This window comes from Stenella coeruleoalba (genome assembly GCF_951394435.1).
Source record: "Stenella coeruleoalba genome assembly, chromosome: 11".
NCBI classification, from domain to species: Eukaryota; Metazoa; Chordata; class Mammalia; order Artiodactyla; family Delphinidae; genus Stenella; species Stenella coeruleoalba.
Window position 1 is genome coordinate 72,318,009 of NC_137157.1, and position 15,813 is coordinate 72,333,821.

At 35.6% G+C, this 15,813-nt stretch overlaps 1 protein-coding gene across 1 annotated transcript in view; it reads right to left on the bottom strand.

The window, feature by feature from the left end:
• The window catches only part of REDIC1 (regulator of DNA class I crossover intermediates 1), a gene marked incomplete at its 3' end in the record, with an annotated part of 103,212 nt that overhangs the window by 62,558 nt on the left and 24,841 nt on the right, over positions 1-15,813 (bottom strand). Inside the window, 4 exon segments of the mRNA XM_079935886.1 lie at positions 807-855; positions 1,264-1,396; positions 5,475-5,613; positions 10,260-10,299. Of these exon segments, the coding sequence (XP_079792012.1) occupies positions 807-855; positions 1,264-1,396; positions 5,475-5,613; positions 10,260-10,299 (361 nt within the window).

Here is a 15,813-nt window from a genome sequence, read left to right on the forward strand (position 1 = left end):
GATACAAATGAACTTATCTACAAAACAGAAATAGACCCACAGACATAGAAAACAAACTTACAGTTACCAAAGTGGAAAGGGAGGGGGGAATAAACTAAGAAGTTGGAATTAATGTATACACACTAGTATATACAGAATGGATAATCAACAAGTCCTACTGTATAGCACAGAAAAATACACTCAATATTTTGTAATAACCTATAAGGGAAAAGAATCTGAAAGAGAATATATATATATATATATATATATATATATATATATATATATATATACACACACACATACATACATATATATATATAACTGAGTCACTGTGTTGTACACCTGAAACTAACATGACATGCAAATCAACTATATTTCAATATAAAAAAATAAAAATGTTTAAATTAAAAATTATTTGCTAAAAAATAATCATTTGCAATACTTTAAAAAATAATCTTAGAAACAATGTGAATATTGAAAATCACAATTTGATGTAAAATAAAATAATCTGATCACTATGTTTGAAGAGATGAATTACTCAATGATCACATGAACCCAAAGTAGGAATCTCCTAATGAATTATCCTTTGCAGTTTGTCAGTAACAAGCAGAATCAAATGTTATGCACATGTAGGCCTAGTCTACTTTACCAGAACTCCAAATTGTTTCTCATAAGCAATCAGTTAAAATATTTTAATGTATAGGTTCCTTACATTAAAAACTTTTAAAAGAATAATTTTAAGGACTATAATTTTCTCCAGTATTTGAAAAATTTATATCATTTGGTGGCATGTCACAATTGTCAAAAAAAAAAAAAAAACTCACCTGAACTGGATCAAATTCTTCCTTGCTGCTTAGTCTTTGATAGTATATACTAACGAAAATAAAATTTTAAGGTTAAAAATATAGCTGGCAATAAAATTGACCATCTTTTTATATCTATTTAAAATTCATACTGTTCTACACAAATACTTGAAAACATATGGAACTCTAAGTAACTCTCTTCATTCCAGGGTTATAATATTACTGAGTTTTCTAAAAATTATATTATTACAAGAGAGACATTTTTATGATAAAGAAAGTGAAACTGTGTACAAAAACTTAGTGTGGACATTTGGTCATTTGATAAAGGTCTTAATAGTTTAATAATATTATAACAGCCGAACAAATAAAAACTGAAGCTTAGAAGGATAAATCCTTTGTACATTTTCCAATGAATAAATGAGTGTTAATAATGACCCATTTTAAATACCTAATAATATACAACTTAGCTAAAACCTACTTGTTTTCTACATCATCAATGCAGAGGTTAGATGGTACACAGGGAGGCGACATTGGAAGCTCTATATCATGCTTTCTTAGGGGCATTTTTATGTCTCTATTCATATTCACGTGGATTGGTTTTCTCACAGTTTCTATAATGAAAAAAATTACAATTACAATTTATAAAAATCTATAAGAATAATAAAATCTTTTAAAAGCGTTGTTTGATATACTATGTTTATTAAATAAATGTACATTTTAGAAATTTACTGAAAACCACCTATATTCTATAGATATATATGCTAGAAGTCATTACAATACTATCACAGTAAGTCAAATCTATCTCTTTTTCTTCATTATCTTATATATTCCTCGTGAAAGGGGCTCTACTCACTTCTACTTTTTACTTCCTCCAAGACTTCCCTGACGCCCAGACTATATCAGATGTTGTCTGACACATTCCCATAAAGCTATATAAGTTCTCTATTACAGCACTTACCATAGTTTGCAGTACTTGATTAACTCTATTTCCCTCACTAGATTTTTAAACTTTATAGAGCAGAATCCTTGTCTCTCTTTATAGAAGAAGTCTCTATTTTGTCTGTTCAGCACTTTTGACAACTCTTCTGTGAAATGCTTTTACACATGCACCAACTATGTAGTTCTAGTGGAGACTTTCTATGTTATAAAACCCTGCCTTTCTGGAAAAAATAATGGGTACCCATCTGACCCAAGAAGAATTAATAATTGTTCCCTCTGGTTATAAGTAATTGTTCCATGGCAGCGTGGATGGGACGGGAGCCTGGGGGAGAATGAATACATATATATGTAGGTTTGAATCGCTTTGCTGTGCACCTGAAACTGTCACAACATTGTTAATCAGCTATACTCCAGTATAAAATAAAAAGTTAAAAAAATAAGTAATTGTTCCAGTGCTGGGCCCTGGCACCAGTAGGGCAAGGCAACATCCCTCCAGTGGAATTTTTTAAAGTTCAGAACCAGAGAAACAGATCTCAGTATTTCCCTGGTAGCAAAACTAGGAGAGATGAGCAATATTAATTTTTTAAGGTAATGTGTTTTTTTGTTTGTTTTTGCAGTACGCGGGCCTCTCACTGCTGTGGCCTCTCCCGTTACGGAGCACAGGCTCCGGACGCACAGGCTCAGCAGCCATGGCTCACGGGCCCAGCCGCTCTGCGGCATGTGGGATCCTCCCAGACCGGGGCACGAACCCAGGTCCCCTGCATCAGCAGGCGGACTCTCAACCACTGCACCACCAGGGAAGCCCCTAAGGTAATGTTTTAAGCCTCAATGACGAAGACAGTCTGAGAGAATGAAGCTAATATCTGAAGTGAGAAAGAATCTTGGCTGTATTCAAGTCCCTGATCCAAGCAGTCTCTGAGGCCCGGCTGCACCACAGCCCTTCCTTTTAGTTAAGTGCCTTGGTCCCTTCAAGGCTGCTGTAACAGAATACCATAGTCTGGGTGGATTATAAACAACAGAAATTTAGTTCTCAGTCTGGAGGCTGCGAAGTCCAAGATCAAGGCGCTGGCAGATGTGGTGTCTGGTGAGGGCCTGCTTCCTGTTCACAGTCATCTTCTCACTGTGCCTTCAGATGGTAGAAAGGGAAAGAGAGCTCTCTGGGGTCTCTTTAATAAGGATACAATGCTATCCATGAGGGCTCCACCCTCATGACATTACCACTTCCTAAATGTCCCTCTTGAACATTAGGGATTAAAATTTCAACATATGAGTTTGGAGGGGGGGGGGGACACAAACATTCATATCACAACATTAAATAAGTATATATTTTTAAATGTCTGTTGTTTGCAGCCATGAGTCCTCACTAATAACGTCTTGCTTTTGTAGGAGAGTAGAAATATCTCTATCCTCTACCTTTCTAAACTCCCAGCTGGGGCCCCTGTAACAAAACAGGGATTAACAAGAGGAAAACATTCAAATTTACTTAATATAGGTTTTACATAGAAAACTTCAAAAAGAAAATGAAGACCCAAAGAAGTGTTTAAACCTGAGCATTTTAATGCTAGGTTTGACAAACAATGGAAAGTCATAAAGAATGTGATAGGACAAAAAAAGGGTATGAGCAAAGTGTAGTAAACTGGGGGAAACAGCAGTCCCGTTCATTTAGATTCCTCTCAGTGCCCCTCTGTCTTGGAGATAAAGATGTTCCTTTCCTCCAGGTATAGGGTACCTCTCACATGAGAATCCTTCCTGCACATGCTGCTTCTCAAATTCCTTCAGCTTAAAATATTCAAAATGCCAAGGTGCCATATTTTGGGGTATCATGTCCCGACCTTGTCACTTCCTATTCTGTTCCCAGCATTCAACACAATACTTATGGTAGGTATTCAGTAAACATATGTTGAATGCATAAGTGAAAAGAAAGTAAGGGAGAAAGAAAATACATAAAGATAAATTCATCATCAGACAGCACATGCAAGAGAACAAAACTGGAACCTTATCTTACACCATACACAAAAATCAACTCAAAATGGATTAAAGCCTTAATTATAAGACCCTAGGGACTTCCCTGGCATTCCAGTGGTTAAGACTCCACACTCCCAGTGCAGGGGGCAAGGGTTTGATCCCTGGTCTGGGAACTAAGATCCCGCATGCCACATAGCGTGGCCAAAAAAAAAAAAAAAGTAAAAATTATAAGACTCGAAACCATAAAACTCCTAGAAGAAAACATAGAGTTTAAGCTCCTTGACATCCATCTTGGCAATGATTTTTTGGATTTGACAGCAAAACAAAGGCAACTAAAGCAAATATAAACAAGTGAGACTACATTAAACTAAAAAGCTACTGCACAGCAAAAGAAACCATCAACAAAATGAAAAGGCAACCTATGGAATGGGAGAAAATATTTGCAAATCATGTATCTAATAAGGGATTAATATCCACCATATATAAAGAACTCACATAAGTCATTAGCAAAAAAATAAACAATCTAATTTAAAAATGGGCAGAGGACCTGAATAGACATTTTTCCAAAGACATACAAATGGCCAACAGGTGCTCAACATCACTAATCATCAGGGAAATGCAAATCAAAACCACAATAAGACATCTTCTCATACCTGTCAGAAGGACTATTATCAAAAAGAGAAGAGATAACAAGTGTTGACAAGAATGTGGAGAAAAGGGAACCCTTGTGCACTGTAGAATCTTAAAAAAAAAATGTACAATCACTTACATGTAGAGTCTTAAAAAAAAAATGTCAAACTCATAGAAACACAGAGTAGAAAAGTGGTTTCCAGGGGCTGGGGATTGGAGAGTAGGGGAAATAGGGAGAGGCTGGTAAAAGAGCACAAACTTTGAGCTGTATGATGATTAAGGTCTGAAGATCTAGTGTAAAATGTGGTGACTATAGTTGATAACACTGTATTATACAAGTGAAGAAAATAAAAGGTAAATTCAACAGACAGATTTACAACAAAAGCTTTTATTCCCAAAGTCCATGAATAACATATTTACTTTTACTACAGTAAAAGTTTTTTACTTGTGTAAACTGCCATCTGTGGAGGGAGAAACAAAAATGGCAGAGAAAGGAAAAGAGGGGATACTAAGAACAGTATGATCAATTTCTATCCATCATTTATGAACTCTCTTACTTCTTTAAGCTCTCATTTTAGCATTTATTTTAAAAATTAAATATCAGACACAAGTTCCCTTTAGAGAAAAAAAAATACTCTGATTAAACTTTTTATTTACTTAAAGAATCAAAGTGCATGCCAAAAGGAATTTTATTTTGAAGTATTAGACTACCATAGTTAATACCCCAGGAATGCCTACGAAATTATTCAGATTGTGAGATAGGAAACTGACAAAAATCCTTTCAGCTCTTCCTTTCAAACAAATTCTCTAAATAGTATAAGATAGTAAATACATTTATTTCCTTCTCTTTAGCTAAACTTTGATAACTATCTGCCTAGACAGAATAATGTAATAACTGAAACAGCTGCACTGTAATAAGTCTAACCATACCTTATAAAATTAATTTTATATAACACTTAACCTAAAAATAAAAGTAAATGGATTAAACAACAGATTTTAAGCAAAAATTAACAAATCTTATTTAACCAGGCAACCAAATTTTAAAATTAGTTTACTTTCCACATCCTTTGAGTTCTAAAATTACACTTATTAGAGAACTAAGTCTTATAATCACATCAGAATCAAAACAAAATGGTATTAGAAAAACTTACTTACCAGGTGTTTCCTTCTGGCAAGATATCTGATTTACCATATACAGGTTAAGGAGGTCTAAACTGACAGCAGAATTTTTGACAGGGGATGAAACTCCCAGTAATTCCATTTTTGATTTTAACCTTTTCTTTTCAAAATATTCCTAAAGTAATTATAAATAAAAAGTTATTGCAGCAACTATATGGTTTCAGGCAGAATCATAAATAATAAAAAGCAATAATACAATCAAATAATTGACTTGATTTTTTTTTTTTTTTTTTGCAGTATGCGGGCCTCTCACTGTTGTGGCCTGTCCCGTTGCGGAGCACAGGCTCCAGACTTGCAGGCTCAGTGGCCATGGCTCATGGGCCCAGCCGCTCCGTGGCATGTAGGATCTTCCCAGACCAGGGCACGAACCCGTGTTCCCTGCATCGGCAGGCGGACTCTCAACCACTGCGCCACCAGGGAAGCCCTTGACTTGATATTTTTATATTTTTGTGACACGCTTTATATGTTTACAAATTAAAATCAATCATGATAACTTGCAGTTTGCCTAAAGAGTCTAAATTTCACAGCCTCTTATAATCTTTCTTTTGTTAAATGTAATACTTTTAAGACAGAACTTTATAAAGACATTCACAGGTATCAAAAATTATCTGAATGTAGAAAATTTTTAAAAATCTGATAAAACAAATCTGACAGGCTACAAATTTGTTTTTCTACAAAGTGTGCTATTCTATAGATATAAAAATCCTTAAAGATATTCTCAGCTGGGTGCCATTAAAAGTCAACTGAGATGAGAAGAGGGGGGAAAAAAAAGCAGCTATGTGAGAAATAATCTGCAGCCAAAGCCAATTTAATTCCCTTTGTTATACCTCCATGACTACAATTTTTTTTAAACCAGACTTGTGCATAATATCTTTTATCATCCAGCATTTATTCTCTTCTTGGTTGTTTGAACTTAATTATTCTTCCTTATCTTCATTCTTTTCTTTCAGATTATACCCTTAATTTACCAAGTTCAAAGGCATTTATTTGTTTAAAACTTATTTATTGAGCAACTACTATGTACTAACACTATAACAAATTGTGAAAACATCTTCTCTTCCATTAATAATTCATAATACACTGCCATAAATGTGATTATAAATGTGAGATATCAAAAATGAGGAAGGTCCAAGATGGCAAAAAAACTAAAGAGGAAGAATTGCTTTTCCAAGAAATTAAAGCTCTTTCACATTAACCTTTCAGAATATCATTAATTATAATAGACATTTATACTGTAGACTTAGACTTAAGATTGTAAAAAACTTGTAAGAATTGTAAGAAACGTACCAGTTCTCAAGCAACAAAGTTGTTATGCAAAATTAACCGTAGATAAACATGTCTGTTTATATAATATATGTTTATAATTTGTTTCAGTGATTTGCAATCCCAAATTGGACTTAAATGTCTTAGAAAAGATCACACTATGGTTCAGCAATGAAATAACAGTACCTTCAGGATGTAAATATTTTTTTCCCTTGAAAAAACTGACTATGGATCTTACAATTGATGATATCTTAGAATTAAGATGCTATTTCTTAAGGCAGTATACTTTGTGATGAATAAGACTATGGTGAGAGAGACACTGACACAAATAATTACAATACCATGTGATAGGAGGTTATAGGATCTACCCCAAAAGGGTAGTCAACCTATGGGTAGGTGGTGGGAGGTCAGGCAGAGGAGGAGAGGGAAGGTTTCTTATGAAATTATTTCTAAGGTAGATGGATGAGTCAAGAGTAAGCCAGAGGATAGAAATATAAGGTTCTAGGAATAAGGAAGAACAGTACAACGACTATCTACAAAGCTAGTAAGTCTTTATTTCAGGGGACACTGTGCTGAAGAGAATGTATCCTCATACTCTAGATATCATGATAGCCTCTAATCTTTGTGTTCCCAGAAAGAACAAAGGTATGTGACTAATTGATTTACCTGACAAGGTTAGGCTCAATTTTTCTATCAAGTTTCATTTGGTAGAGCCAAACAGAAAATAATTAGAAAAACCTCAGGAAATAATCAATTTTTAACTTGATAATAGCTATTTAAAAGAAGCAGCTAGAGAGACAGGAATAGAATCTGGAGAATGTGTTGAAGAAAGCAAGGTAAAAGCTTGTTTTGAGATAAAGGGAGTGTACAGTTCTCCAAATGGAGACTGTCCACTTTATGAAGTGTTGAATGGTTTGTTTATATCTCACACACCTACAAAAAGAAAAGATGGAGGTAATGGTAAACTGCAGGAGATAATGACATATTAAAGTAAGTTGGACTGAAAAATATCTTGGAATTGAACAACATGAAGTTCAATTTCAGCATTAGCAAGAGCTGTATAGTGGAGTGTACTGAGAAGTGAACGGGAGGTAAGTGGGAAGGGGCATAGCAGAAAAGGGAAAGGATCCAGAGAGAGCTTTTACTTGTTTCAACAGGAGAGAATTGAGTATGTATGATATCGATGCAAAACCTCCAGTTGACCCAGAATAGCTGAAGATACAAGAAAGGGGTGAAGTAATTGATGCAGTGAGGTCCCTGAGAAAGCAGAAGTAAATGGAATCCAGATCACAGATAGAGAGACCTTGACAAAAGGAAACTACTTCCTTAGTTACAGGAAGGAAAGAGAAGATGGGTGAAGATATAAGATGGTTTATAGAACTGGTGATAGAAATTTCAGATAATTCTCATCTGATAGCTTCTATCTCCTTTGAAATATGAGACACGGTCATCTAATGAGCATGAAGGGATAAAGAACAGGGTTGGGGAAGAGAGGCTTGAGGAGACAAAGGAAGGTATGAAATTTTCAAGGAATAAGAAAATGACATGACTAGAGATCAACACTTTGGGAAAGGGCCATGAGTCTTTTTCTTTCTTATAAATATTCAAAAGAATGATCCAAATAGAGTTAGATTAGTTTTTGAAAAATAGTCTGGGGACAGATGACATTCATAGGTTATTTAGTTATTGAGTGCCTATGTTACACACAATTCTAGGCACAGGAGATACAGAATGAATAAAAGTGATAAGACCCCTTTTTTATGAATATATGTTAATAGGGGGTGGGGGAAGAGAACAGAATCAACAAATTTATAAGAAAATACCAGACTTTGAAAAGAGTGATGAATAAGAGCGAGTACTGAAGAGAGAGTAACTGGAAGGTGGGGAGCTATTTGATGTAGTGATCAGAGAAAGCCAGTCTAAGATACTTTAGCTGAGACCCAAGATTGATAAGCCAGACATAAAACTATCTCAAGGGAGAATTTTCCAGAGAAAGGGAAGAAGAGTGGCAGAAGGAGGCTCAGTGTGGTTGAAATACAATGAACAATAGGGCGAGTAGTAAAAAATAAGGTCAGAGAAGCAGGCAGCATGCAGAACCTTTAGGTCCTTTTAGATATGTTTAAATCAGATTTATTCTAAAAGCAATGAAAAGTAATTGAGGCTTTTAAGCAGGGAAATGATAAATTCTGGCTTGTGTTTTTAAAAAAATCATACTAACTGCTGTGTGAAGAATAGAATACAAAAGAGTAAAAGAAAAAGCAAAAAAATTTTTGATAAATTCAATGACATTAAAAGTAAGAACTTTCCTTCAAAGATATCATTAAGGAAGTAAAAATAAAGCTATGGAGTACACATATAACTGACAAAGAGTTCCTAAATGTATAAAGACACAATAAGAAAAAGACAAAGAACCCAAAGAAAAAAAATTTTAAATACTTGGAAAAGCACCTCATGAAACAGAAAACCTGGAGACACAAGAGGGAAGAGATATGGGGATATATGTGTATGTATAGCTGATTCACTTTGTTATAAAACAGAAACTAATACACCATTGTAAAGCAATTATACTCCAATAAAGATGTTTAAAAAAAACCCCAAACAGAAAACCTGAATGAAAAGATAGCTTCATTAGTAGTCAAGAAAATACAAGTTAAACTTACAATAAGGTATAATTTCACTGAGTTAACAAAAATCCTGCTTACATCATAATGACTCCCTTGCTTTTCTTTAAATTTTACTACCTTTGAACATATTTTTACTGTTTTGGAACTTTTTGTAAATGGAATCTCACTGCTTGTATTCTTCTGTGAGTTGCTTCCCTTGCTCAACATTGTTTTTGAGATTCATCTACATTAATTACATTCAGATGATACATTTCATGGCTATACCATTACTTGGGTAGGCCACAATTTGCTTAACCATTCTACTGCTCCTGAATGTTTGGGTGCTCCCTTTTCTCTCCCCTGTACCCTGTCCTTCTTCTTCCTCTCTTTCTCCTTTCTTTTTTTTTTTTTTTTTTTTGCTACTTAACAACAACGATTCAAACAAGCATGTACATAAAGTGCACTTGTGGAAGTTTCTCTGGGATATATACTGCTCAGTTGCAAGGCATATACATGCTCAACATTACTATGTAATACAATCAATGTAAAAATTTTAAAAAACACTAAAAAAAGTAGGAAATAGGTTATAAGGTCATTATAGTACTCTGGGCAATAAATGATAATGATGTGGATCAGGGGGCTAACAGTACAGTTAGTGAGAATTGATCAGACTTGGGATATATTGGAACTAGATGACAACAAGAATCAACATGATCCTTAACTCTCTGCCTGAGCAAAATGGGTAGCTAATTAAGCATTCTACCAGAAGGAAGAAGACTAAAGAAAGACGGTCTTCCAGTTTCACTCAGGTGAATTTATCAACCTTGGAAAAGTGCTCCAAAAGATCACTGTTCTCATAAGGCTATAAGACACAATAAAAATATTTTTTCTTTACCTTTTGCTTTCTCCTTTCCTGCTTGATCAGAACTCTGGTCCTGAAAAGGGAAGCATGATAAAACATATAATAATTAAAGAAATAGTCTCTAAAACAACTGCCATTTTAGCTGAATTGAAGACTTGGAATTAAAATCTAAAAGTGTAGTGACAACTGTGAAAATGTTCTTAAATTATCTGTAAAGTATATATACTGCTTCACAAAATTTTCCCAGATAGAAAATCCAAGAACTAATAAAAAAGACTCTGGACCTATGATGAATAATTAAGCATAAAATAAACCTGTTATGAAAAACAAGATAAGTAGAGAAATAAATGCACTGGAAAGAATGTATCACTGAAACATTCTCATCTGATAGCAATATTCTTGGTCAACACTGCTATTTTCTTTGCCTTTCCTTGTATTTCAATATTCTACTGAAATCAACATGGAATAGAGAGAAGATCAAAATCTATATAGGATCTAAGGAAATGTTAAGTTTATTATTAGAGCAACTTCAGTTACATTAATATATCAGCTATGTGTACCTGAAACCTCACGACTTCTTTAAAAAACAGCTATTCATTATGGATGTGCCTCAAACCACATAATCTTTGTGCCAAAAACTGCACTGAATCCCAATGGTAATGCAGTATTTAACAGTTATAAAATATTTGCTCTATTAATAATAGCAGAACACTATAAAACATTGATAATAGAGTCAGATCTACACAATATATCTTTTGGATATACATGAAACTATACTCTCAAATTCAAGATTTGTGCAAGAATTATAAGTAAAATAACAAAATGTATTTTAGCTATGTGAGATTATGTAATAATAAAATGAAAATAAAATTGCTAAAAATGAGTACCATAAATCTTGTACCATTCTAGATACTCCAGAATCTTTACATGTATAAACTCATTTAATCTTCATAGCAAATCTATAAGGTAAGTTCTATTTTTATCCCCATTTTACTGATGAAGAAACTAAGACACAGAGAAGTTAAGTAATTTGCCCAAGGTCATACTGCTAATAAGTGGTAGAACCTGGATTCAAATCCAAGAAATCTAGCTTTAAAATTTTTAACCAGTTTCTTTTACTGCCTGCCAAGTATGCCAACTGTGAATATACAAAGCTGTTCATTTTTCCAAATGATTTTCATAAACTACATGAATGACAGTTACTGAATATCCCCAGACTCTGCCACTTTATTTTTTTTAATAAATTTATTTATTTTTGGCTGTGTTGGGTCTTCGTTGCTGTGCGCAGGCTTTTCTCTATTTGCAGTGAGCGGGGGCTACTCCGCGTTGTGGTACGCAGGCTTCTCATTGCGGTGGCTTTCCTTGCATGGGCTAGAGCATGGGCTAGAGCATGGGCTAGAGCATGGGCTCTAGGGCGGGTGGGCTTCAGTAGTTGTGGCACACGGGCTCAGTAGTTGTTGCTCACGGGCTCTAGAGCACAGGCTCCGTAGTTGTGGTGTATGGGCTTAAGTTGCTCTGTTGCATGTCATATCTTCCTGCACCAGGGATCATACCCATGTCCCCTGCATTGGCAAGTGGATTCTTAACCACTGCACCACCAGGGAAGTCCTCTGCCACTTACTGAACTTGTTCTTTAACATATTTCCCAATAGTATGTCTTAAATTGACCATTTTGAGGTCACTGAACAATAAATCCAAACTATTCTGCTCCATGCAGCATAAGTGTACTGTTGGCATTCAAACTTTAGAAAAGAAAAAGGAAACAAATTACACTTCATTAACTCATTAAATGCTAAGGCTAGAGAGGACCTTTGGGATTAGTTTATTCTCCGTCATTTCAAAACTTAAAAAACGTTGGCACAGAGAGAAAAATGACTTTTCAAAGTCAGAAATATGAGAAGTATGATAGAGGCTGAAATAACACTAAACAATCCAGATTATAAAGAGAAAAAAGAAATATCAATTGTATAAGCAGTTCCCACATTATAAAGATCAATAGAATTAGGGATAAGTCAAAGTCTAAATACAGTCTTAATATATGCATAAACCAACTGAATTTATTCCAGGCTGATTTTCCATTATCCAGGACATCATCTTATGACTTTCACCAAATTCTATGTACTACATAATCCCTGTTCCTATTTGCCTAAGAAAAAATTAATTAGGAATTCAAGACCAATTGCTAGATCAGCTTACTAATCACTAAACTACAGTGAAAGTAAAAAAGGATCCTGATGTATAAGTCAAAGGTAATCTTTTTAAACTATTATTAAGGTACCCAATGCTAGTAAACAGTAAGTACTCTATGTCTAAATGTTTTACTGGATATAGTCACTTTCAATTACTTATATTAAAGAAGAATATTGCATCAGTTAGGATTCTTAGTTAAAAGAAATGAAAGCATCTTTGGTTAATTTAAACAGAAAATAAATTAAAAGGAAATTGGATAAAACTACAATGAGATATTATCTCACACTGGTCAGAATGGCCATCATCAAAAAATCTACAAACAATAAATGCTGGAGAGGGTGTGGAAAAAAGGGAACCCTGTTGCACTGTTGGTGGGAATGTAAACTGATACAGCCACTATGGAGAACAGTATGGAGGTTCCTTAAAAAACTAAAAATAGAACTACCATATGACTCAGCAATCCTGCTACTGGGCATATACCCTGAGAAAACAATTATTCAAAAAGAGTCATATACCACAATGTTCACTGCAGCTCTATTTACAATAACCAGGACAGGGAAGCAACCTAAGTGTCCATCAATAGATGAATGGATAAAGAAGATGTGGCACATATATAAAATGGAATATTACTCAACCATAAAAAGAAACTAAATTGAGTTATTTGTAGTGAGGTGGATAGACCTAGAAACTGTCATACATAGTGAAGTAAGTCAGAAAGAGAAAAACAAATACCTTATGCTAACACTATATATGGAAACTAAAAAAATGTCATGAAGAACCTAGGGGCAAGACGGGAATAAAGACACAGACCTACTAGAGAATGGACTTGAGGACACAGGGAGGGGGAAGGGTAAGCTGGGACAAAGTGAGAGAGTGGCATGGACATATATACACTACCAAATGTAAAATAGCTAGCTAGTGGGAAGCAGCTGCATAGCACAGGGAGAGCAGCTCAGTGCTTTATGACCACCTAGAGGGCTGGGATAGGGAGGGTGGGAGGGAGGGAGACACAAGAGGGAAGAGATATGGGGATATATGCATATGTATAACTGATTCACTTTGTTATAAAGCTGAAACTAACACACCATTGTAAAGCAATTATACTCCAATAAAGATGTTTAAAAAATAAAAATAAAAAATAAATGAATTCTCTTTGAGTATTGATATATATATATATATAAAAAGGGAAATTGGATAGCTAATAGACCTGCAAAGAGGGCTGAGGAAGCAGATTTGGCAACTGGCAAGAACAAGGAAGTCGAGACAGCTGTGGGGTCACAGTCAAAATTATGCCATGATTAGTCTCATAAAGACACCACTGCTGGCACTGGCAAACACTGGACACCACTGACTGCACCATTTCTACACCTGGACAATGAACAACCACCTCTTCTGGCATCACTGGCGTTACTAACCCTGAAAACTCAATGCTGTTGCAGATCCTACAACTGCCTGCAACTACAATAGGTGCCCTGTAGGTCTTATTTCTTTGGGTCACTAACCTCTGATTCAAGGTACAGGACAAGTACATCAAAGTCTGAGCTTAGATCATATGCCCATTCACTAGCAGCAAAACAGGGTGAAACAGGTATCTGGGTTTTTTTTTTTTTTCCAGATTCTATGGAGGTAGGTGGGCTGTGCCTATCATCAAAATTCATAAAGTGAGAAATACCTAAGGCGTAGACAAGGTGCTCAGATTCAGATGTTGGGCTGCCGAAGGGTACAAAGTCCACTGAAGAGATGTTGTACAATAAAGTTAAAATAGTTGACATTCAAAAAGTGATTTTTTATTTGGCTATGTCAGGTATGGATTTGTATGTATATATTTATGTGTGTGCATGTTGGAGGTATATATATATATATTCCTAATAGTTGCTTCTAATGGTTTTGCTTAGATTAACATTAAAATAAGAGAGCAAAGTTGGTTTTTGCCCCCAAGGGTTAACCAAGATTGTGTCAGAGAAGAAGAAATTTTCCTCTGCCCTTCCAGGGTCTTATAACTGGTCTAAGAATTAAATTGACATGAGACACGTTAACAGGAGAAAACCAAACAAGTTTAATAACATGTATACATGAGAGAGATCCAGGAAAACTGAGTAACTCACCAAAATGGCTGAAGTCCTCACCTATTTTTTTTTTTTTTCCCAGTACGTGGGCCTCTCACTGTTGTGGCCTCTCCCATTGCGGAGCACAGGCTCCAGACTTGCAGGCTCAGTGGCCATGGCTCACAGGCCCAGCCACTCCGTGGCATGTAGGATCTTCCCGGACCAGGGCACGAACCCATGTCCCCTGCATCAGCAGGCGACTCTCAACCACTGCGCCACCAGGGTGCAGTCCTCACCTTTAATACCATCTTCAGCTAAAGACAAAAGAGGATGTTGGGAGTAGTGGTTTGGGACTTCAAAGGGAAGAAAGGCAATTCATATGGAGATGGAAAAGCAAATGTTTGGTACATAAATGTTTGCTGGGCCATGTAGACAATGGGACACAGAGTGGACTCTGATCTGTAGGCCCTGCCAATTTTCCCACACCACACCTAGACGATATTTGCTGATATCTCTGATGATAGCTCTGTTCTGGGAACAGGCTGTCTATCTGAATTCTTTTAGGCAATTAGGAGAAAGGTCAATGTTTCTTCCTGAGTCTTTTGGGCCTAGAATGTTTTCAGCTTGAAATAATCCGCATGCCAAAGAGATATTTTGGGGTGGAAGATTTTGCTCCCTTACAGTGGCAATATAAGAGGTTCCTAAGCTTCCCTCTTCGCACAGACACACCCAGTGTACAGCTACACTTGGAGCATTCCCTATGAAAGAGATACAGAAACTAGGTGAGTGACTCCTGCACATTGGACAAATGATAAAATTTCCGCATTAAAATGAATAGGAAAGGCTGAGACACACTGTTACCATAAACCCTACCCTAGCACAATGCCATACAGTTGGGAGAGAACCCCCAACTCCTAGCTTCTCCCTGAGGAGCAAAGGGTTTGGACTCCATATCTACCACTCCAATCCACAGCTAATATTCAATGGTGAAACACTAAAACCTTTTCCTCTAAGATCAGGAACAAGGATGCCCAATCACACCACTTTCATTCAACACAGTAAGGAAATCCTAGCCAGGGCAGTTGGGCAAGAAAAAGAAATAAAAGGCATCCAAACTAGAAAGGAACAAGTAAAATTGTCTTTATTTGCAGATAACATGATATTATAGATAGAAAACCCTAAAGATTCCACCAGAAACTGTTACAACTAAAAAATTCAGTAATGTTTCAGGATACAATATCAATGTACAAAAATCACTTGTATTTGTAAGCATTAACAACGATCTATCAGAAAGAGAAATTAAGAAAACAATCCCATTAACAATGGCAGCAAAGAGAATAAAATACTTAATA